Here is a 25,057-nt window from a genome sequence, read left to right as displayed (position 1 = left end):
CAAATGTAAGCTTCTAACTTTGAGGAAACAGTTTGGGGAAAGCCCTTTTCTGCACCTTCATGAAAGTCAGTGCACACAACCAGATCCATACTAGCAAGATTTGAGGAATTTGGTGTAGAAGGACATGATAGGCCACAGAGAGCCCTGACCTCAACCCTATCGAACACATTTAGGATAAACTAGAATAGACATTGCATGACAGGCTCTCTTCTCCAACATCAATGTCCAAACTCACTATTGCTCCTATGGATAAATAGGCAAAATTCCCACAGACACACTCCAAAAACTTGTAGGTAGCATTCACAGAAAAGTGGAAGTTGTTTTAGCTGCAAAAACGGGGGGAACTTCACACTAATGCCTATGGATTTAGAATTGGATGTCAAAAAAAATCTCCTGAGGGTGTAATGTGGAAGTTTACCAATACTTTTGTCCATATAGTAGAAAGGGAGTAAGCTATTCTGCACAGATTTATTTTGCAATACACCTTCAGAGATGAAGCCGCCCAATTTTTATCATAAGTAGGGACAAATCCTGCTGACTGTGGCAAAGTTGTCTGATTAAATGATAACACTGAGATGACTGCAGTTTCTGTTAGGAACAGCTCATCGAAGACACATTTGGTTAATATAGTTAATGCATATACTTACAGTTAATCTCAAGTTGAGGTCCATTTACACTGCAAGATTAACGAGCGCTCCTTGGGAACTCTGTTTCATGATAATCTTGCAGGGTCTGCTGATCACTGGACAAACAAGCAAAACACTCGCACTTGGGGCGAAATGATCTTTTGTACTGCAAATATCATCAATCATTATTGACAGTGAATCCTCCCGTGTAAACAGGACTCATGTTGCTTAGAACAATGGCAGCATATGAGCAATCTATTACGGATCGTGCAGTCCGCATCTGAAGAGCTGTCTGCTTATATAAACGTTGTGTTTTTGGATGATAGAAATGCACCCTTAGTGTTCCAACGAAGAATATAGTGACACATCAAATGTTTTGATTGGTGTAGGTATTAGGACTTGGGCCCACACCAATGGCTAAAATACAAGGGAAGTTGTTAGCAGCGCAATCAGACTCTTCTACCTTGATTCGTTTGCTGGTCTCTTCTTGGAGACAAGAGCAGAGGGGTTCACTAAAAATACATCAAACTGCTTGCATCTCCACAGAGAGCAACGCAAAGACGAACACAGCTGAAGCGGTTGAGCACATCTGGCCCTTGATTTAAGGATCTTAGTAACCAGTATTCCACCAAAGCTTCTGAGATGTCAAGTTTGTTAAAATGTTAAGTTTTTAAAGGAGTATTCTCATCTTATATATTTATATCATATATTTATAGTTTGAGCCATAACTGTTTGATAACTGGGGGCACCAGCTCAAAGATCCGCACCCATCAACAAAAACAGGGGCTACACAAATCCACCTGTTGAGCATGTGCCCGTCTCTCGCCATTCATTGCTATTGGAGTCAAGTGCACAGCCATTTATCCATTTATTTGCATCTGTATCATATGGAACAAGAGTCAGGGAACACATTTTCAGGACACAAGTGCTGGTTCTGGAGGTAGCTAGAGGATTTTCTGAGGACGTGTGTTTAGGCTGCTCTGCATTTTTACCCTGTAAGCTACATCGCCATGGTAAAGACTATAAAAAATTGCAGCAAATTAAAAGCCCATAACTCTGAAACCGTACAGTAGATTAAACAAAATAAAAACTGTAATAATCAGGGGAGCAGTGGGAATAAAATAAGACCAAAAAATGCCCACTTTTCACCAGGTCCTCCTTAAGGGTTGGACACTGACTAACAGCGCAGCCACCTATTGGTGCCACTAGAGATGCAGATTTCATTCTTCTGGTGAGAACACATTTGCTTTCTCGAAAACACACAGAAATGGCTGTACAATACAATAATTTATAATTTAGTAAAAATTATTTTCTAGCTATTAAACATATATAAGCTGGCATTTGACGAAACTGGGAAAAGAAGAACTTTTATTTAGCTCCTTTTTACAAGTCCAAGATGTCAGAGTCCATTATGGCTCAATGTACATGAATTCATCATCGAGAGACTAACTGCAGCATCTCTTCTGTGTCCAAAATCTTTTCTCGAGGTTTTCCTGCTTCCAATCCTTGTGCGATTTCCGCTGCATCTATTTTTTCCCAGTCAGAGAATGACACAGTTTGAACTCCTGTAATGGAAAATAAAATGTTCTTTAAAAGGGATTGGTGGGGCTGGGATTAAAGTATGCAGCTGGGCTGTGGAGTCGGTTTCCATTTTGGTGAAGTCAATATAAAATGGACCGACTCTTAAAATATATAATAAAATTGGGTACCGTAGTTTAATGCAGGATGTGCTGAATTTTTTTTCATAAGAATTTGGGAAAGTTATGCAAGTCATGGAAATTGGGGAGTTGGAGTCGGCGGTTTGGCTTACAGACCCCACAGCTGGGGTCTATGTGACAACAGACATTGGAATCCTTACAGAGAGTGGTGCGCATGCAGTCAGGATTTCTCCAGTATTGCTGGTGCGAGCGCCGGTCACACGAATGCATATATACGATTTACATACTTTCGCTCACATTCTGACTAGACTGAGCACATCTAGTTGGCACATGACCGTAAGGATGCAAATCGCACACTTGCTATCACGTGTCTAACCAGCAATATTGGAGAATCCAGACGTGCACATGGAGAGACAGCAGATTATCATCCCAAAAATGGACAACCCCTTTAAGGTTTCAAGCTGAAATATCAACAGTATTTGCAAACGTTGATTTTGGACAATCATGGAGGACAATATATGAAAATTTATGCCTATAGTGCAATTAGGTAGATGTATCTGAAAAAAAGGCACAAGATGTAGAAAAACCACAAACACCACGTAAAACCCACCTCTAAGAAGAAAAAGCTCTCTAATTGCTGAGGCTCCTGTTCGAGGATTTGAACAGTTCAATGTCCCCGATTTTATGTCCTCCAACAAAGCTTGAGCTGTGTCAAAGCTGTCTGTCATTGTAGTTGTGATGACACCAGTCGGACCTCTTTTTACCCAACCGCTGCAATACAGTCCTACCAATAAAGTCAGAAAAAATTGCTAGAGACGTTGTCGTCAGCATTCTGAAAGATTAGAAACACTTACCTGCAGTCCCTTGAACTCTGCCCATAACATTTGGAATGATACCCTGCTTCGGAAGGAAAGGCACGCCTGGTGCGATCGGAACACTTCTATACCCAATACTGCTGAGAATAATGCCGCAAGGTAGATCCTCTGTTTTATCTGTAGGAACAGCTACTGCACTCTCCCCGGATCCCTGAAGAACAGGAAACATTACCCAACATCAACAATCGTGGAGAGCAACATATATAGCCTATAATGCCATATCATACCTCAAGTCGAGTGACTGCTAGCCGGACCCCCGCTGCTCTTTTCCCATCTTCACTAGGAAGCACAGACACAGGATTGCGGAAGAAACGCAGACCCCATTCTCTATTACAGTGGGTCCGACGAGCAGCCTCCTTCTCTCCTGGTGCCTCCAGCGCTGACTTTACTAGTAGTTCCGTCAGTCGCTTCCTTGGCCTCGGGAGGTCTAAGAGTTATGGGGAAAGAAAACGTATCACCAAAATTTCAAGGGATGGGTCATACTGAATATAATATTCTTATACTATGCATAGCAGAGGCAAATATCTGCAATACTATGGTAAGGATTACTGAATAGTAAAACATGACAGGCAGGTTGGGGGTTTACAATACTTCTATCCATTTACTGATGATACTCAATAGGAGGCAGATTAACTCTTATTTTATAGGCAAACTAGGGCCACTTCTTTGTGGAATGAGTTGCAGTTTTGGAGGACATCTTTCTTTTTACAATATAATGCATTGAAAAACAAAATCCAAGTTCTGAGACCTGTAAGACTTATTTTTCCATCGATGTGTGAGAGTTTGAATTCTTGTATAGTGAGCTTCCGATTGTTATTGATACCATTTTTGGGTACATTTGTTTTACTGATTTTTTTGGGGGGGATAGGTAATGTAACCAAAAAAACAGCAATTCTGGCATTTCAAACTTTTTTTCTTTACACTATTTGACCTTATGGGTTAATTAATTTTATACCCTGATATGTCAGACTTTGATTGACACACTGATACTAATTTGCTTATTTTATTTTTGATTTGGGGAAAAAAGGAGACCATTACCCCGCTTCTGTTTTTTGAGGATTTAAAAAATTCTATTAATTTTCTTTTTAGTTTTCAGTCCTCCTCACCTCCACCCCCCGTGGGGACTTGAACAGGGAATTAACGATCAAGTATGAAGCCCAGCCACAGGGCTTAAGTAGAGTACATAGACGGCAGCAACAAAGGCCATAAAGGGACCGTCACCAGTAGAATTGGAAGCATCAATGTGTAGGACTCCGTAGTCTCCGGCCGCTGGACGGGAGGTTCATGTGATGCACAGATGACATAGTTCTAACCCTGCTAATAAAAAGCTGCGCCAGGAATCCCAGAAGGTAAGAGATCCAGGAGTCTCCGATACAGCAGCAAGACTACTAACTATAGTCACCAGTCTTTTGCTACCATATCTGAGAGTTGCATCATGTGAGGTCAGAAACTGCAATTCCAGTGATGTATCACTTACTGTGCTGCTTCCTACAGTTTTGATAAAATCACTGCTTCATCTGCTGCAGACCTACCAGTTCTCTGAATGCTAAGCTGTAACCTTTCACCAACCACTAATTGGCAGCTTTCTGAGTACACTGTGCATAGGCAGAAAACTGCCAATCATGGCTGGGAGCGGGATCATATGGAGCTCATGAATATATGGCAGCAAGTTCAGAAATCCTCCAATGATAATCTCATGGTGCTAAAATGATTATCAAAATTACAGCAATCAGCCCAATAAGTAACAAATCGCTACTGATAGCAGTATCTAAATGATTAAACAGCAGCAGCAGTAGGCGCTAGCTCCAGTCTCTGTTAGAGGCTAGTGCCGGCCAACCAGCTTCTCTTCCACTTCTTTCAATGTTCACTTCAGTGAAGCAGGTAAAGAAACTGACACAGGACCGCTCGTATTCAAATGGTACATGACCGGTCACATGACGACCGCTCGTATTCAAATGGTACATGACCAGTCACATGACAACCGCTCGTATTAAAATGGTACATGACCAGTCACATGACGACCGCTCGTATTCAAATGGTACATTACCGGTCACATGACGACCGCTCGTATTCAAATGGTACATTACCGGTCACATGACGACCGCTCGTATTCAAATGGTACATGACCAGTCACATGACAACCGCTCGTATTAAAATGGTACATGACCGGTCACATGACGACCGCTCGTATTAAAATGGTACATGACCGGTCACATGACGACCGCTCGTATTCAAATGGTACATGACTGGTCACATGACGACCGCTCGTATTCAAATGGTACATGACCGGTCACATGACGACCGCTCGTATTAAAATGGTACATGACTGGTCACATGACGACCGCTCGTATTCAAATAGTACATGACAGGTCACATGACGACCGCTCTTATTCAAATGGTACATGACAGGTCACATGACGACTGCTCGTATTCAAATGGTACATGACCAGTCACATGACAACCGCTCCTATTAAAATGGTACATGACAGGTAACATGACGACCGCTCATATTCAAATAGCACATGACCGGTCACATGACAACCGCTCGTATTCAAATGGTACATTACTGGTCACATTACGACTGCTCGTATTCAAATGGTACATGACTGGTCACATGACGAATGCTCGACCTGTCAAACAGAGCGAATCCTGAAATGATGTATATTACACACGGTTAGGATTCCAAATGTTACTCTCTCCTGCACATGACGGTCACATGACGACCGCTCATATTCAAATACCGTAGTACATGACAGGTCACATGACAACCGCTCGTTTTCAAATAGTACATGACCGGTCACATTACGACCGCTCGTATTCAAAAGGTACATGACTGGTCACATGACGAATGCTCGACCTGTCAAACAGAGCGAATCCTGAAATGATGTATATTACACACGGTTAGGATTCCAAATGTTACTCTCTCCTGCACATGACGGTCACATAACGACCGCTCATATTCAAATAGTACATGACAGGTCACATGAAGACCGCTCGTATTCAAATGGCACATTACCGCTCACATGACGACCGCTCGTATTCAAATGGTTTATTACTGGACACATGATGACCGCTCGTATTCAAATGGTACATGACCGGTCACATGACGACCGCTCGTATTCAAATGGTACATGACCAGTCACATGACGATCGATCGTATTCAAATGGTACATTACCGGTCACATGACGACCGCTCGTATTCAAATGGTACATGACCGGTCACATGACGACCGCTTGTTTTCAAATAGTACATGACCGGTCACATGACGTCCTGCTCGTATTCAAATGGTACATGACCAGTCACATTACGACTAGAGATGAGCGGTGTTCGAGTCCAACTGTTCGCCAATTTCAAATTTGAGCTGTTTTGGGCGGTGTTCGAGTCGTTCGACGAACCTGAACAATTTGCTTAAAATTCGGCTGTTCGAGTTTCTGTTCGATAACTGTTAGTTCACCAAAAGCCTAGCTTGATTTGCACATTAAAACTGTTTATCATTGTTAATAGACTGTTTCAGTGTATAGTGGGCGGGGAGGGGGGGGGGGGCGCGGGGAGCGGGGAATAAATCTGTGCTGAAATAACGCTGATCTCCTTTTTTTTTTCTTTCCCGTATTTCCAGAGGGGCGGTGCAGTCTCTCAGCCTATCAGCAGTGCACATACACATAGCAATGTGCATGTGATGCACACAAGCAAGGGCATGTGTCATTGGCTGTGTATGTCACATGTTCCTTGCCCTATAAGAACCAGCCATTTGCCCCGTCGTCACCATTTCCTCACTGCTGCAGCTCAGTGTTAGACGGCACCGCTGCTGCTGTGGGCGCTATACAGACTAAGAGTGTTTTTTTGGAGCGAATTGTCAGAGATAGGTTTAGGGAGTCGGGAGGAGTCGGGACTAGTTGTAATATCAGCCATTTTCAGGGTAGGTTACAGCAGTTCATAGCACTGTTTGCCAGGCAGGTCTGAGCCAGTGCTGTGCAAGTGTTAGTCACAGCATTTGGTGTAATCTAGCTCAGCCAATCCTTTTGGGCTAGTAGCATTGTCTGATAGTCATCTGAGTAGCCCGCCTGTGAAGCTAGCTACACCGCCTGTGTATCTCAATTTTTACTGCATCTAACCCAGTAAATTGCTTTGGGGTTTTGGGCTTAGTAGCAGTGTCTGCACGTCAGCAGAGTAACCCGCCTGAGAAGCTAGCTACACCGCTTGTGTATCTCAATTTTTACTGCATCTAACCCAGTAAATCGTTTTGGGGTTTTGGGCTCAGTAGCAGTGTCTGCATGTCAGCAGAGTAGCCCACCTGTGAAACTAACTACACCGCCTGTGTATCTCTATTTTCACTGCATCTAATCCACTTAATAGTTTTGGGCCTAGTACTACAGTTTGGCCACTCAGTTGTGCTCGGTTTTCATCCATCAGTTGTTGTGCCAACAACTACAGATACAGAGTTGCCAATTAGTTAAGCACTAAAATGAGTGGCAAAAGGCCTGCTGCTGGTGAAATGGGGAATAGGCGTGTTGGAAAGGGAAAAAAAGGTTGTGTCCGTGGGGTAAAGCAACAGTAACATCTGCAGAAGAAAGACCATCTTCCAGCCAAAGTAAGATGTCTACTTATTTTCGTGGACAATCTGATATGATCCCTTTCTTACGACCATCGCTACAAGCATCGCCAAAAATTCCAGATGAGGCACAAAAACAGCAGGTGCTTGAACGGATATCAAGTGCTCGTTCAAGTGGGCTCTCCTCCATGTCAACTTCAACATCACAACTACTCCAGTCCTCAGAGTTGTCACCCCAATCACACTTGCTTCCTCACAGCTCCCAAGTCTCCAGCTGCCCATCTGAGCATGGGGTAACACACATGGTTGAGTTTGTAGAGCTGTTTACGCATACTATAGCATGGGAATCAGAGGTCTGCTCCAGAGCTTCTGTGAATGCAGACGAGGAAATGATCTGCACTGATGCCCAGAATCTTTGTGAGTCGGATCCAGGCCCAGATGAAGAAGGTTCTGAGCATAATGTAGACCCTCGTTCCGAAACTGTAACTTCTGTTGGTGGAGACAATGAGGAAGCTGATGATGAGCCTGAGACACCTGATTGGAACGAAAACTTGACTTTTCGGTCGGGGCAGGAAGAGGTTGGCTCTGAGGACGACGGGTGTGAGAACACACAGGATGATGATGACGAGGTTGTAGACCCCACTTACTGTCAACCCCCAGTCTGCCAGTCCATGAGGTCAGCAGAGGAGGTGGAGGAGGATGCTAAGTGACGAGTCTGACGAGGAGGTAACGGTGCGCCTTCCTGGACAGAGACGGAGTACTGGAAGCACGTCAACAACTGCATCCTCAAATCCAACTGTGCATCAGACCAGAAGTTGTGGTGGCTCTTCAGGTCGCACGGGCTCTAAGCCTTGCATAGCCTGAGCATTTTTTGACATCACAAAGGATGACCCAACTCATGTTGTCTGTAAGATTTGTCAACAAAATCTCAGTAGAAGCCAAAAAATCACTAGCTTGAGTACTTCATGCATGAACCGTCACATGGATATGAGGCATAAGTTGCAGTGGGAAGCTCAATGTGCTACAATGCGGCCTAGTGGGCCAGGTCAACCACCGTCTGCCCCATCAAGTGCATCCGCATCCTCTTCATTATCTGTGACTGTGGGGACAGCAGTCGCACTTGGTTTTGGATGCAGACCTTCCACCTCTTTACCCGCAACAGCCAGTGTGATTGGCAGGTCGTCAGGACATTTGCAAGTGGAAACACCTGCTGGTGTTGATAGCTCTCCGACATCGACACCACATTTTGATCAAGGCAACATAACATCTCCGCCTGCACCTTCCTCACAGACCAGCAGTTTGCCGGGGACACCCTACTCAACTCCGTCTAAGCACGGCAGCCAGCCCTCAGTCCCTCAGATGTGGACAAGTAGAAGACTATTTACTCCTAGCCATGACAAAGCTAAGAGGTTGAATTTCTCCATCTGCAAGCTGTTGGCTACAGAAATGCTGCCTTTCCGCTTGGTGGACACAGAGGATTTTCGAGACCTTATGTCCGTCGCAGTGCCCCTGTACCAGATGCCCAGTCGCCACTTCTCAAAGAAAGCTGTGCCTGCGCTACACCAGCATGTCACACACAACATCACCGCTTCCTTGAGAAACTCTGTGTGACAGGATGCATTTCACCACAGACACATGGACAGGGGCGTTACATGTCGGTGACTGGGCACTGGGTAACTACGGCGACATCAGGAGAAGGGGCTGCTGTCCAAGTCTTGCCGTCCCCACAAGTTGCTCGTCGATCCTCTGCATCTAGAAGTTCCTCCACTGCTTCTGCCTCCTCAACCTCCTCTCAGTCCTCCACCTGCACCCAAAGCCTGTCTGGTAATGCCACCAGCGTTGTAACTGCACAAAAGGAATCCTGCACACCTCCTCACTATGCTGTCACCAGGGCTCAACGGCATCAGGCAGTGTTTACATTGAAATGTCTGGGAAATGTGAGTCACGCAGCTGAGGAGTTGTGGTCAGCTCTGGAGTCCGAGTTCCATCAATGGTTGTCTCCACTCAACCTGCAGCCAGGGAAGGATGTGTGCGACAATGCTGCAAACCTGGGTGTGGCCCTTCGCCTGGGCAATGTCACACACGTGCCTTGTATGGCTCACATTTTGAACCTAGTTGTCCAGCAATTTTTATCCCACTATCCCGGACTAGATGGGCTTCTGCAGAGGGCACGGTCGCTGTGTGCTCACTTCCGCCGTTCGCATCCCGCAGCTCGACGACTTGCATCTCTACAGAAGTCGTTGGGCCTGCCAGTTCACCGGCTGAAATGCGATGTGCCCACACGGTGGAATTCAACTCTGCACATGTTGCAGCGACTGTGGCAGCACCGACGAGCCCTGGTGCAATACGTTATAACGTATAGCCTGGGCCAACGAGATCAAGAAGTGGGGCAAATCACGCTGCAGGAGTGGTCTCAGATCAGGGACCTATGCACCCTTCTGCACAGTTTTGAAATAGCAACGAAGATGTTTAGTGCTGACGATGCCATTATCAGCATGACCATTCCAGTGATTTACATGCTGGAGCACACCTTATACAGTGTCCGGAGTCAGGTGGTGGAACAAGAGGAGGAGGAGGAGGAGGAACAGGAGGAGTCGTATGCGGAAGGGATCATATCTCCAAGGTCAAGAAGGTTGGCAGCACAAAGGCAGCTGGCATTGGAGGCTGGGGGAGAGGGATTACCGAGGGCGCATGGTAGCAGCCAAACTGTTGAGGAAGGTGCAGGAGGCGAGGAAGAAGTGGAGGACGAACTGGCGCTGGGCATGGAAGACTCATCAGATGAGGGAGACCTTGATCAAATTTCTGTTGTGCGAGGTTGGGGGGAGAGGGCAGACGAAGGAAGCATGATTCTCACCTCGCCACCACCAAGACAACAAGGACTTGGTCCTCCTGGATGCGCAAGACACATGAGTGCCTTCTTGCTGCACTACCTGCAACATGACCCTCGGATTGTCAGAATCCGAAGTAATGCCGACTACTGGGTTGCCACACTCTTAGATCCCCGGTACAAAAGCAAATTTAGCGAAATAATTCCTGCCATAGAAAGGGATTTCATGCATGCAGGAGTATCAGCAGAGACTGTTACAGAATCTAACATCTGCTTTTCCACAAAACACCAGTGGTGCACGTAGTGAATCTCTGAGTTCTAACTTGCCAACCGTGGGACTATCGAGTCATCACTCTAACCGTAACAGTTACATCGTATCTGGTGGTAACCGCAATTTTTTCCAATCGTTTCAAGATTTTTTTAGACCATCCTTTGCAAGGCCACAGGAGACAAGAAATCTGACGCACAGCCAACGCCTAGAGAGGATGGTACAAGAGTATCTCCAAGTTAACATCGATGCCATGACTGTGGAACGGGACCCTTGCTCATTTTGGGCTTCCAATCTTGAAAAATGGCCTGAGCTCGCCACTCACGCCTTGGAGATCTTGTCGTGCCCCGCAGCCAGCGTTCTCTCTGAACGTGTGTTCAGCGCTGCTGGTGGTGTGCTGACAGATAAGCGCACGCGGCTGTCCAGTGACAATGTAGACAGACTAACGTTCATCAAGATGAACAAATCCTGGATCCGCAAGGACTTTTCTACCCCTGTGTCATCTTGGGGAGCCTAAAAGCTTGATGATTTTTGAAAATCACCTCACCAACCATTTTAAAAAACTCTGGCGAAATTGATGCCACTTAAGTGGTGTCTGTGGCCGAATTTTTTGAAAAAATGGAGACTCTTTTATTTAGTCCCCTTGCTGAGTTTTACATGACGTTGCCATCATCAATTGCAGCAGGGTGGGGTCGTCTTCAGAGTTGTTTACTCATACTATGGCCTGGGATTCAGAGGTCTGCTCCAAAGCTTCAGTGTCTGCTAGTCAGCAGAGTAGCCCAGCCACCCACCGCCTGTTTACCTAAGTACTATTTTTAACGGCATCTGGCCCAGGGAAATAGTTTTGTACCTAATAGCATTTTGTGCTACTCAGCACGGTACCCCACCCATGAAGCAAGCTACACCGCCTGTTTACCTAACTACTATTTTGTAACGGCATCTAGCCCAGGAAATCCTTTTGGGCCTAGTAGAATTTAGTGCTACTCAGCAGCGTACCCCACCCATGAAGCAAGCTACACCGCCTGTTTACCTAAGTACTATTTTTAACGGCATCTGGCCCAGGAAATCCTTTTGGGCCTAGTAGAATTTGGTGCTACTCAGCAGCGTACCCCAAGCATTAAGCAAGCTACACCGCCTGTTGATCTAATTACTAATTTTTAACTGCATCTAGCCCAGGAAATCATTTAGTACCTAATAGCATTTTGTGCTACTCAGCACAGTACCCCACCCATGAAGCAAGCTACACCGCCTGTTTACCTAAGTACTATTTTGTAACAGCATCTAGCCCGGGAAATCCTTTTGGGCCTAGTAGAATTTGGTGCTACTCAGCAGCGTACACCACCCATGAAGGAAGCTACACCGCCTGTTGATCTAATTACTAATTTTTAACTGCATCTAGCCCAGGAAATCGTTTTGTACCTAATAGCATTTTGTGAAACTCAGCAGCATACCCATCCATGAAGCAAGCTACACCGCCTGTTTACCTAAGTACTATTTTTAACGGCATCTAGCCCAGGAAATCCTTTTGGGTCTAGTAGAATTTGGTGCTACTCAGCAGCGTACTTCACCCATGAAGCAAGCTACACCGCCTGTTTACCTAACTACTATTTTGTAACGGCATCTGGCCCAGGAAATCCTATTGGGCCTAGTAGCAATTTCTGCTACTCAGCAGAGTACCCCACCCATGAAGCAACCTACACCGCCTTCTTTCTTTCTCAATCTAACCCCTCGACTCTGGGGTGTCCACTCTCCCTCCAGCTCTCCTTATCACAGGTGGACTACCGTGTGTTTTCACACTGTGGCAAATCTTTTGGGCCCAGGCATAAGAAGTCGTCGAGGTAATGGATAATATGTGCCGCCTTACAAACGACCATGACGACACATTTGAGGAAGCAACTAAATGCCTCAAATAGTGAGCAGGATATGGAGCACCCCATGGGCAAACAGCGATCTATGTAGTATGCTCCTTCACAGAAGCAGCCCAATGGGAGGACACTATTCGGAGGTACAGGTAGTAACCGGAATGCCCCCTCAAGGTCTGTTTTGGCCATTAGGGTGCCCCTTACTAACTTCTTGACCCGCCTGATTGCCTCGTCAAAGGAGGTACAGTACATAGTACTGTACTTGGTTCCGCGTCGATGTTGTCGTTTACTGACCTGCCCCTTGGATATGACAAATGGTGGATTAGTCTGAATGTATTGGGTTCATTTTTTGGCACAACTCCCAACGGGGGTACCACTACATCTTCTAAGGAAAGTGTTCTGAATGGACCCGCCGCCATTCTACCTAAAGATATTTCTTTTTTTTGTCAAGACGTCTGGGTGTTGGTAGAGTGAGTTTAGATTTTTACTCCAGCCTTTCTTGATTTTAGAAGGGCATGACATGCCTATATCTGTGTCTCCTCCTCCTTTTACTCCTCCACCTCTTTTCTTTTCGCATGACTATATGTAGTTGTGACTTTTCCATGTGTTTGTTGTGTCTTCTGAGCAGTTTGTCAGCTTTTGGACACCTTTTAAGGTGTTTTCTATGTGTTTTCTATGTGTTTGTATGTGTTTGCCTGCCATTGGTTTCAATGGGTTTCGACGAACAGTTCGTCGAACACGTCCCTGAACACTAGGGAGGTGGCTCATCTCTAATTACGACCGCGCGTATTCAAATGTTACACGACCGGTCACATGACGACTGCTTGTTTTCAAATGGTACATGACCGGTCACATGACGACCGCTCATATTCAAATGGTACATTACCGGTCAAATTACGACCGCTCGTATTCAAATGGTACATGACCGGTCACATGACGAACGCTCATATTCAAATGGTACATGACCAGTCACATTACGACTGCTCGTATTCAAATGGTACATGACCGGTCACATGACGACCGCTCGTATTCAAATGGTACATGACCGGTCACATGACGAATGCTCGACCTGTCAAACAGAGCGAATCTTGAAATGATGTATATTACACACGGTTAGGATTCCAAATGTTACACTCTCCTGCAAATTTAAAGCAATGCCCGTAGAACAACTTTACACCAAGAAAAGTCTAACTGCAATAACCACTAGGAGGAGCTTAGGAGCACACTATTAAACAAGCACTTCCATTAAATTTTTTTTTAAATAAATCTGTATATATGGGCATGTAATGTGTAAGTGTGCTAATAAAATCACACTCAGGGTCACACTGTGCTCTGTGCGACCCTAGAAGTGGCTTTTATAATGTAATTCTATGAAGAGTCACAACAAGGCACCATAGGCTTATATTGTAAATAGACTTTCGGCTCTCACACAGATCATAGTGACCCGGAGAGTTGGCAGAGCGGTGACGTCACTGAGAAAAGAAGCAGAATGGTGCTGGATCCTGGAGAAAGCGGCGGTGAGTTTATTAACATGTGTGTACTCTGCATGTGGGGGTCTATATGCATGGCTGTAAATGTTTGTAGTTCTATAGTTTACCTTTTAAAATATTCACCAGGCCTTGAAAATCAGAAGGATCATTGATAGGTCGAGTTCCTGGTAGACTGATCATCTCTCGTAATTCCTTAGTAATAAAAATAATAATAATAATTATAACAAAATTCTTAGCTGTACATCTGTTGCTATCGTTTGGCAATTATAGATGAAGAGGTGTTAAACTTCTAAGCTTACTGCATACATTATTATCCAGTACATACACATTGAAGTGTCCTCTAATAGTGGCTGGCACCAGTCCTTTAAACTCTTAGGTGGTTTGGCACCTCTACAATGCAACTGTGGGAAGTCAATGATAGCTAAGTTAGGGATCTAATAAATTACCCTGGGTCTGCCAGGTAAGGTCCTGACAAAAAGCTGCAAAACACATTAGATAGTAATTTGATGGCTGAACAACCACTAAACAACTGAATGTCGAGTTAACGACTGTTACTTAAGATGCAGCCAAACATTTTAGTCCATCTTGGCTTATGTCTTTAGTGACCCTGGGCAAATGACAACAAACTTGTTGGGAATTTCCCTTCAGCAAAAGATGGTTTGAGATCAGCAGACATTGAATGAAAGTTCAAATGACTTCTTTCAATATGATAAATATTAAGCAATAGCAAAATTACGTTTTTGTTATCTTGCCCCCAAAAAAGTGCAATAAAAGCAACCAAAAAGTTGCTATTATCCAACATGTGGGGGTTTTAATTACAGCAGGATCCTACCAACTTACAGGCTTTACTGAGAGAGGTATCCACATTCACCCAGGAATTCAGACTTCAGCCTACGAGAAGTATTCACACTAGACACGTAGGGTCCCAGCAGCGTGAGACTAACTTGTCATTGGTTGCTGGGCATGCATGAATTGGCCAAATTATGTGCCAAGCATCTCAATTTTTTCTTATTATCCAGAGCAGTATTGCTATTCATGTTTCATATATTCCATGTCTACATGCTTTAGCACGATAGAGTGCAACTTTCCATTAATATGCTTGGATACAGCACTCTGTGAACAGCCAGCTTCTTTAGCAATGACCTTTTGTAGCTTACCCTCCTTGTGGAGTGTGTCAATTACTGCCTTCTGGATCTGTCAAGTCAGCAGTCTTCCCCATGATTGTGGAGCCTTGTCAGGTGTTTTTTGTTAATTATTCTAATTTAGTGAGATAATGACTTTTGGGTTTTCATTGGCTGTAAGCCATAATCATCAACATTAACAGAAATAAACACTTGAAATAGATCACTCTGTTTGTAATGACTCTAATATAGGAGTTTCACTTTTTGTATTGAAGAACTGAAATAAATTAACTTTTTGATGATATTCTAATTTTGTCAGAAGCACCCGTATGTTGTGCAAGAAAGAAAAAAAATGGACAAGTAAAAAACAAAAACAAAAAGTCCCAGGCAAAAGAAAGCACAGACACTGATCAGCGGCTCAGGATGTATGCACGGACGTAGTGCCAAGGGGGAGGGAGAAAAAAAATGTCCTGGTCAAAAGCAAGCAGATACTAACTAGTGATGTCCATGGCTCAGTGGCTGCAGGATGCACGCATGGAGGTGGTGCAAAGGGGGAAGGTGCGAAGAACAAAATGGACAGGGGAAAAAGAAAGTCTTGGCCAAAAGCGAGCATAGACACTGATCAGTGATGTGCAGCATGAACAAAAAAAAAAAATGACCAAAAATGAGTGATCAAGTACTGGTCGGCGATAAAGTACTGGTCGGCGCTTGGCAGCACAAAGGGGATTGGAGTAGATTAGGAAAAAGCAAGGGACAGGAACAGGCCAGCAACATCTTTTTTCTTTCAGCAACAGCAGTGATGGCATAGGCTTCAAAAAGTACGTGGCACCACAAAGCCAAGCATATCTGCAGCAGAACGACACAGTGAACGCTCTGCAACGTCTCCAAGATGGAATGAGGCGATGCAGGGCGGTCACTGAGGTCAGACTGCGTCTGCTCACCAATTGGTGCTATGGGACCGCCTGATCACTCCAATCAGAGCTGGTGACGCTGCCACTGCCTAGCACCAGCTTATGATCAGTGCTGTTATAGCACCGATCATAGCTGGACTTTAGTGTTTCAGGCAATTTAATTGCCTGAAAACACTGTGATTCGCTGTTCAGAATTGTGCAGCCAATCACAGCGATCGTAGCTGCAGGGGGCAGCAAAACCCGCTGTGTAGGCTAGCACAGTCTCCCTGGTGTCAGAATCCGCAGGCACCTTTATGCGGTCACGGTGCCGCATTTTCTACGTCCAAGGTAAGGATCCCCTTCACAGCCAGGATGTATGGATACTTCTAAGTTCATGAAGGCCTCAAGGTACAAACTTTTGAGATGTACAAGAAAGAAACTGTATTCAAGGATGGCCATTTACTTTAACCCCTGAAGAAAAAATAATTTTTTTGCCTTTGAGACCATACAAGACACAGGGCCCGATCCATCAAAACTTTCAAGGCAGAATTCTGGAGTAAAAAGTTTTGAAAAGTTGCGAAATTTAGACGCAACTTGATGTTACACCAAATTTTTGCATCTTTTGACGTTTTCACACAAGTTTCTCCCAGCTCTGCCAAAATAGGGGGAGCTGAGGTGGGGCAGCGGCAGGATGTGACATCTAATTCACGACGAGCTGTGGTGTTCTCCAGTCTCTAACTGGAGTGAGATTTCTGACGCAGTGCAAGGAGGCTCACGCCACTCATTGGGTGACCTTGGTTAAAGAATCAGGAGCATCTGACTCCATCAAGCCTCACATAAAGACTGTCGTGAACAACACAGGTTTTGATTTATCAGGCACAAAGTTCTGTGGAGCTTTATCTGTTCCCAGTGTCTCAATAATGTCGCCAGAACCAGGATCACGACTACATGAATACTGGAGTCAGGTTTAGTCATAGCACTAAATGGGTTAGCTATCAAGCCTGGATAATGTGCGGCAAAAGTGGGGCTTGCCATTACAGCCATCATCAAGTATGCACCACTATACCTAGGGAGTTGTAGCGCCGGGCTTTGGGCGCCAATGGTACAAGCTAAACTCTAAATGTTGTGATATTCTGCAAATCAAGACTAGTAATACGGTAAAAAAACTACGGTAATTCTCTCAGTGGCTGCCCTTACAGCAGCTAGGATTGGCAGAAACTAAAGTTAGAAAAGTGCAACTTTCTGCTAGAAAAAAAAGACAGCATTATGATTCAGGATATGTCTCCATACCAGTAGGAGGTCAGGATACACACACTTTGCTGACTGGGATCAAGCATTACTAATAGGCACTTAAAACATACGTCCGGAAGGAAAAAACAAACCTTTACAGTGCTCTTAGGTGCTCATGTACATTATTTTTGTAAAATCTTCCCCTTCAGGAGGCTGTTTGTGCTACCTTCCCTTCCCCTTCAACATCCCCCTACTGCATGCATTTCCTTTTTATTATTTTGATACCATGTCCAATGCCACATGCTTGCTCCAGTCGCAATCCCAATTCTGTAAGTTCTTTATTGTGCATACTTTCCAAGCTTGAACTTTCCTTATATCATGTTATGACATTAAAGTACCCTTTAAAATTTACAAATAAGAAGTGTACAAACAACAAACAAATAAAATCACAATGTCCCATTACTGGCCACTAACAAGCCTGTAAGCTGGCATTACAATACACATTACACCTCTATCCCATCTGTGCACTCCTGGTTGCAAATCTCTCACAGCATGAATTATGGCCAGTGCTGCTGTAATCACAGGGCTTCACAATTTTCCTATACCTACACAAAGACCACATGTCACTTCTGCTTGGAGTCAAAGATTGACAGTATTTTGGGTTACCCCTGTAGTTGACAACAGCAGGGAGGAAGTAAAGAGCATTAATAATTTAAATCTTCAAATCCGCTTGAAACTGTAATGAATTATATAGTTTTCAAGCAAACATCACTAATTAAGTGTTTTCTAGGAATAGAAAAACATTACTAACGTAAATGATATCTATCTATCAATCCATATCTATATATATATATATATATAGATAAGTATAGATATATAGATATACCGTGTGTGTGTATATATATATATATATATATATATATATATATATATGTGTATATATATATATATATATATATATACATATAGATATCAATCTATCTATATACACGTATATCTATCTATCTATCTATATATATATATATATATATATATATATATATATATATATATATGCCGTGCATATCGCTCTCTATATATCTCATGTCAAAATTATTTATGTCAAATATATAAAAAAAAGTTTCCTAAATTCTTTAGCTAGCCTAATCACTCTCGTTTTTTCTTAGCAGGTAATCACTAAAGAATGAACCCTATCATCCCTGGGCCATTTTTCTTTTCTTTTTTCCCCGTTTTGAATTCCCCTTCTTCCAAGAGCCATAACTTTTTTGTTTTTCCAGTATAGCAGCATGAAGGCTTGTTTTTTGCGGGACAAGCTGTACAATTGAATTACACCATTCATTTTACCATACAGTGTACTTGAAAATGGGAAAAAAATTCCAAGTGTGGTGAAATTGCAAAAAAGTGCAATTCCACAATTGTTGTTTGTTTTCTTTATTTACCTTGGCTACTATATGGTAAAACTGCAGGTCAGTACGAATAAGCAGATGCCAAAGATGTATAGTTTTTTTTTTATTTAAGTGGTGAAAAATAAATTTGGAAACTTGTATGAATAAATATTTTGCTTTTGTCGCCATATTGAAAGACCTGTAGCATTTTTATTTTTAGGGACATACTGCTGTGTGATGGCTTATTTCTTGCGCCCTGAGCTGAAATTTTTATGGCTACCATTTGGGGCCAGATACGATATCTTGATCACCTCTTACTGCATTTTGTTGCAATGTTGTGGCAGCTTAAAAATGTAATTTTGGAGTTTTGATTTTTTTTCTTGTGTTGCCGTTTACCGATCAAATTAATTTATTTTCTATTTTGATAGTTCGGGCATTTGTGAATATGTGTATTTTTTTTTTAATTGTTTTATTTACAATGGGGCAAAAGGGGGGGTGATCTGAACTTTTTCTTTGCATATTTACATTTTTTTTTATTTACTTTCTACTGTATTTAATAGTCCCTTTAGGGGACTTGAAGCTGCAATCGTCTGCTTGTGCTTCAGCACGTTTATGTAGTATAGAGATAACCATGATCTCCTATGTATGCTTGCTATGGACTAACTGTTCACAGGAAAGATCATAATGACAGGCAAGGGAGTCATCAGCAAACCTGTCTGTCATGACAACCCATCGGCGCCCCCGCGATCACCGATGGGAGCGTGGAATGAGAGACTGACAGCAGGTTTAACAGGTTAACAGCTGTGGGCAGAACACCGCTCCACCTGCAGATGTTAAAGCTATATGATGGCTGATTAAATCAGCTGTCTTGTGTGTGAAAAGATGCGGGCTCAGCATGTGAGCCTTCAAAAAGGTAGGGACACGACATATGACGTAACTATACATCACATGTCGTGAAGGGGTTAAATGGCTTCAGTCTTGTTACACTGACAGAAACCTGTCCTAGAATATTAATAGGACAAGTAGTCTGTGAGCATGTGCAGTAGGAAGCTCCACTGCTGTGGCAGTGCATGGCTGTATAGGGCATCGCCAGGTCACCGCAGTGGAGCTTCCTACTGCACATGCTCCTATTAACATTCTAGCACAGGTTTCTGTCAGAGTAAGAAGCCAGTGGTAATACTAATTCATTCGTGATTACCTCCATAGACAAAATGAGCATGATTTGCCAATTAAATGTATTTAGGAAACTTCTGATATGGCCCGAATTGGTACGTGTTCAGAATGTTGATAAGGAACCAGCTAATTTAGTCGCGAGTGCAAAGCTTCATAACGGCACCCGTCCTAATACATTTATGTTCCAATCTGTTCACTTTTCTTTATTCACTCTATTATTGAGAGTGTGAGGTTACATCCATGTTATTGTATTGAATGGATAAAGGTAAATGTCTGAATCATTCTGACCTTATACTATGATTTTATATGTTTGTAACGTTTATCCTGTGGAATCTTTCAATAAAAAATGTATTTCGGAATTCATTTCGAATAATATTTTCTTTAGTTAGATATATTTTTCTATTCAGGCAAAACCCCATTAAAATCACAGTATGCCAACTTTTAACTATAGAATAGAAGCTTGAGTTTATACAAGGTGTATATCCTGCTCAACACAAAGCAGGCAGCCCTATCTAACTGCTGAAACCCAAATTTCCTCTGGATCTGAAAGGAAATCGGAAAAGAGCGATATTCTGAAGACTTATTGCTCTGTACTGGGTGACATTGGCTCTAATGTGTCCTAAAATCAGATTGCGACTTGAGTGAATTATTACACCTTCTGAACAGAAATTTGTTGCTGTTATATTATAACTAAATGTATCAAGACTAAAATGTACCTTTATCGTAAATGCCACTTGTAGGGGTCCGCGGCGTCCAATCAGCCAGACTTTCTTCACTTGACTTTGAGATAGGGCTTCCAGAGCAGGCTGCGTGACATCTGTTTTCTGTAAAAAAAACAAAAATACACAACAGTGTTCAGGTCAATGATTAAGCTTAAATAAAGCAGCCATTTTTATGATTCCTATAAAGGGAGTCTGTCACCTCTAAAATGGAAAATGGTCTATTTAGAACGTCATATAGGGAAGTAATCCTCTATAAAAATCATACAAGTACGGTAGATTTTAGTAAATGTGTTTCATTACATATGTAAATGATGGCGCTTTGATGCACATTCCTGCCCACTCAATTACAATACTCTGCCCCTTGGTGATTGCAATCTCATCTAATTCACCAGCCCAAAGAATGTATATAAAACAATCTTTTACTAAACTCACAATAGGCATGTACAAACATATAAGAGAAGCCAACATGAAACGTGCGTTGGGGCTGTTCGCATGTCATTGTACAGAACTGACTATGGGTAAGAGCCTCTCTATGGATGTTGGGATGGTGTCACAGTAAATCCATCATACAGCACATGTGTTATATGAATTAGCTTTATACTATATAGTGACACCATGATTTCTCCACATCCTCTGAGTGACTATAACGTTTACATAAGCACTATGCACTTTTCATAAACTAACACTCCCCTTCCCCCAGTCTGTGATGTACATGCCCGTTTATACCTGAAAAGACTCTGCAACTGATCTACATGCTTGTTATATGTTTGCACATGCCTATTGTGAGTTTAATACAAGATTGTTTTTATATACATTTCTCGGATATTTACTCCTGGTCTTCAGTTTCTAATCCAGTTTTGGGGAGTCCTTATTCTGTGATTCATTAGGTCCCTTATATAGGCACTGGGTCCTGTTATATGGCTATATACTGATATGGTTTCTGTTCTGGTGATAATATTTCACATTATCAGCGGGTGCAAGGGCAGAGTTCTCATCGTCCTCTCCTGTGTATTGTGGCCGCTCACTAAGCAGCGGCGGCCGAAGCAAACCGGAGGATGAGAACAAATACAATGTCACTATCTGTGCACACAGGATCTCAAAGCAGCATGTGGCCGCAGCACACAAGAGAGGGAGATGAGAGTCCACATACTGTACACTGACATTGTGCACGTTCTCACCTCCCTCTACTGTCAGCATCAGCCGCCACGGCTTTATTATCAGTACACAGGAGAGGGGGATGAGAATGGTCATCCTCATTGTCAGAATGTGCAGAGCTGGGGATTTAGATCAGGCAGTGCTCAAAATTGAGGGATGGAGTATTGTAATTGGTGGGGTGGAAAAGTGCCCAGAACCCTTGGCCACACCTAGGGTGCACTAAAGCCTTCTCATTTCCATATGCAACAAAAAGATTTTTCTCTTAAAAACACACTTACTAAAATCCACAGTACATGTATGATTTTTATTGGGACTAAGCCCTCCATATGTAGGTCTGAATAGTTCAATTTCAGTTTTGGGAATGACCGGCTTCTTATTAAGAGATCACTGACCTTTAACAGCTCAAGTGGGGAAAGCAGCATTCTGGCAATGTCCAGAGCAACATTGCCTTGTCCTAAGATGACAGCCGTCTCACTGCTCAGGTCTGGGGATAACTGGAACAAAGAGAACATCACTTACTCCCTTCTATCAGATTTTCTGCAGGCTGTATGATCCTTTGCAATACACATATAGGCTGTAGGGTTTAAGTTATACAGATCCTGGATGTTACAAAAATAACCTAAACTAACAGGATACAGGAGTGTGCAACAAGTCCCCAGGCTCCGACATCAGGTGCCCCTGATAGCCTGCAGGGATGAGGCCGTTAGCTTACATTCGCTTCTATAGGCACAGGATCTGTACACACAGCACATCCTTATGGATATATTCCACTGTAAGAAAGAGCATATGTAATAGTTTGGGCAACCCTGAGATCAGTGCTTGGCATCAGCTTTATTATATCTGATATTAAACATTATAGTAAGGTCAGGATTAGCAAGCACAGAAGCCCATAATGGCCTAGGCAAACTTCCATTTAAAGACCTTGGATTTTCCATGACCTTAGATTTCCTTTGCAAGATCGATGTTGATAAGAGAGCGCACATATAACATCTACTTGAGGGATGATATACTTGATGTGAAACTTAACGGTACTAAAATCGACTGAATTTACTGACACCTTCTACATCACACTACAGTCATGCACCCAACTCCTCAACACCCAGATAGCCCGGAAGAGATTACTACATTTATTTACATCCCACAGTTTGGTTTGTAAGTGATGTCCTCTAGTAAATAAGCAAAATAAAGAAGGCCCCACAGGTTATGTCTCAGAAACTCACATATCTATTGTCTGGAAGTCCATTGTACCAGCCCACAAAGTCTCTGGCGGAATATACGCCTGGAAGCTGCTCTCCCGGTATCCCTAGTTCCCGCTTTTCTTCCGCTCCATAGCTCTGTAGGAAAGTTAAGTCAAATTATACTTGCATGTTATATAGTGGTTAATGTCTTCATGTCTACCAAACCTCACAGACTGTGGACACTTTCATAGAAGAATTTAGAACAAAAAACTATTCAGGGGTGCACTAAGCTGGGTGAACACAGGGAGTGTCTTTTACTTATTATTCAACTACGAATTCTGCCATTTGGTATTATATCAAAAGTTTAAATTTTTTTAACAAAACACCTGCATTCACGAAAGGTATAAAATAGCGAACACTCCTTTAAACCTTGGAGATTGTTGGAAATCACAAGCCTGTGTATTTTTCTTCTCACCGGCCATACAGTTGAAGTTAGGGCTGCTCGAACAGTGAAGGGACACTCTTCATACCACCAACAGAATAATTATGCCCTTGCTGATACAATTTACATTTGAACAATTGAGTTTAAATTGGTTATTGAACATTATATCAATACTGTATTAGTAAAGAGTGGTGCAGATTCTGCAAGAAAGGGGAAGCCTCTTTTTGTAATTTCATGTAACCCCTGTAAATAAGTAAGTGACATCTGCAAAGCTCGCAGTCCTTTACTAGTCACCATTACAATTTCTGAATTATCTTAGATATCTGAGAGACTAGTATTGTATCATAGTTACATAGTTACATAGAATCCTGGATTGTGAAGCTCAACTAAGACCGAGACGCTCCAGGGAGCCTAAAAAATAATAGAGTAAGCCGCCATCACTATATAAGAAAGGCTCGACAGACTGCAACCTCTGGTCCTGAGAGACTCTCGCATTGTCCTACAGTTCTGCCAGTCTTCGAGAATTGCCGAAGGTATACACATCACATTATGAGATTTTCCTTTATTACTCTTGATTACCAGCAGTCACTTAGGCTGTATGCTAAATCCCACGAACCAAAGACAGTGATGCCAAGGCAATTAGTAGGCAGAGTGAGACCGCTAAATGCAGAATGTTGTTTTACAAGTCAAATATAAAAGAAGGTTATTTGTCATCAAGAATAGCTCACATGTGGCTTCTGCGCAGGTAACCATATGCCCCCTTCACACCAAACAGGTGCATCTACGTCAGCTCTCTGGTGACAGATGCTTCTTACAGGACGTTGCTGCCAAGCTCATCTCCCGTTTGATGGCAACTTACAAGATGGGATCTTTTCAGGAGAGGCATGGTACGTTTGGACTGGCGACGGTAGTGAACGATGTGTCAGCCGTGTCTACTGCCTTTAAACCTCTAATGAGAGACCCAATGGCGGCAGCAGTTGAGGTACCCTTTTATGGTCCTTCAGCACTTACCAACACTACAGCATGATAGGCTTCCTGCAGCTCCTCTACAGTTACATCTCTCCCCACAGTCACATTTCCGAAGAAGCTGCAGCGCTCAGAGCGGGCAGTTTGTGTAAAAGTGTTAATAACATTCTGTATGGAGAAAAAAAAGAAATGTAACGGAATTAATGTATTTAGTATTGACCATGTATGCTTTCCAAATAATATCTTTTCTCTCTTACAATATGGATTAAATGGGCAGAATGAGGGCTCAGTGGGTGGAACTGTAAGCTTGCAGCGTTGGGATCCAGGGTTGAAATCCCACCAAGAACAACATCTGCAAAGGTTTGTATGCTATCCCCATGTTTGCGTGGGTTTACATTTAGATTTGTGAGCCCCAATGGGGACAGTGATGACAATATCTGTTAAGTGCTGCAGAATTTGACGGTGCTATATAAATGAGTGAAATATTTGGACATTGAATACCTGTTGGGCACTGTGTTGTTACCTTTTTTGGTGAATCCTTGTCATTCTACGCTATAACTAATATGAAATAAATATTAAATAAAGTAAATAGTTTTATATTTGGTTCTCGTAGTGCTGCTTTCTGATAGGATTTCTTCT

At 43.0% G+C, this 25,057-nt stretch overlaps 1 protein-coding gene across 1 annotated transcript in view; it reads right to left on the bottom strand.

Moving 5' to 3' along the window:
• Positions 1–1,475: 1,475 nt before the first annotated feature.
• Positions 1,476–25,057, bottom strand: part of FDXR (ferredoxin reductase) — a 39,055-nt gene continuing 15,473 nt past the window's right edge. The window contains exons 4-12 of the mRNA XM_077251494.1: positions 24,464–24,586; positions 23,053–23,166; positions 22,225–22,326; positions 20,672–20,779; positions 14,264–14,348; positions 3,387–3,586; positions 3,139–3,310; positions 2,895–3,068; positions 1,476–2,191 (exon numbers count right to left, since the gene is read on the bottom strand). Coding sequence (XP_077107609.1) covers positions 2,061–2,191; positions 2,895–3,068; positions 3,139–3,310; positions 3,387–3,586; positions 14,264–14,348; positions 20,672–20,779; positions 22,225–22,326; positions 23,053–23,166; positions 24,464–24,586 — 1,209 coding nt within the window. The 3' untranslated portion in view covers positions 1,476–2,060. The remainder of the gene's footprint in view (positions 2,192–2,894; positions 3,069–3,138; positions 3,311–3,386; positions 3,587–14,263; positions 14,349–20,671; positions 20,780–22,224; positions 22,327–23,052; positions 23,167–24,463; positions 24,587–25,057) is intronic.

Source organism: Ranitomeya variabilis, chromosome 4, assembly GCF_051348905.1.
Source record: "Ranitomeya variabilis isolate aRanVar5 chromosome 4, aRanVar5.hap1, whole genome shotgun sequence".
In the NCBI taxonomy this organism is placed as follows: Eukaryota; Metazoa; Chordata; class Amphibia; order Anura; family Dendrobatidae; genus Ranitomeya; species Ranitomeya variabilis.
This window is presented reverse-complemented; position numbering and strand designations above follow the sequence as displayed.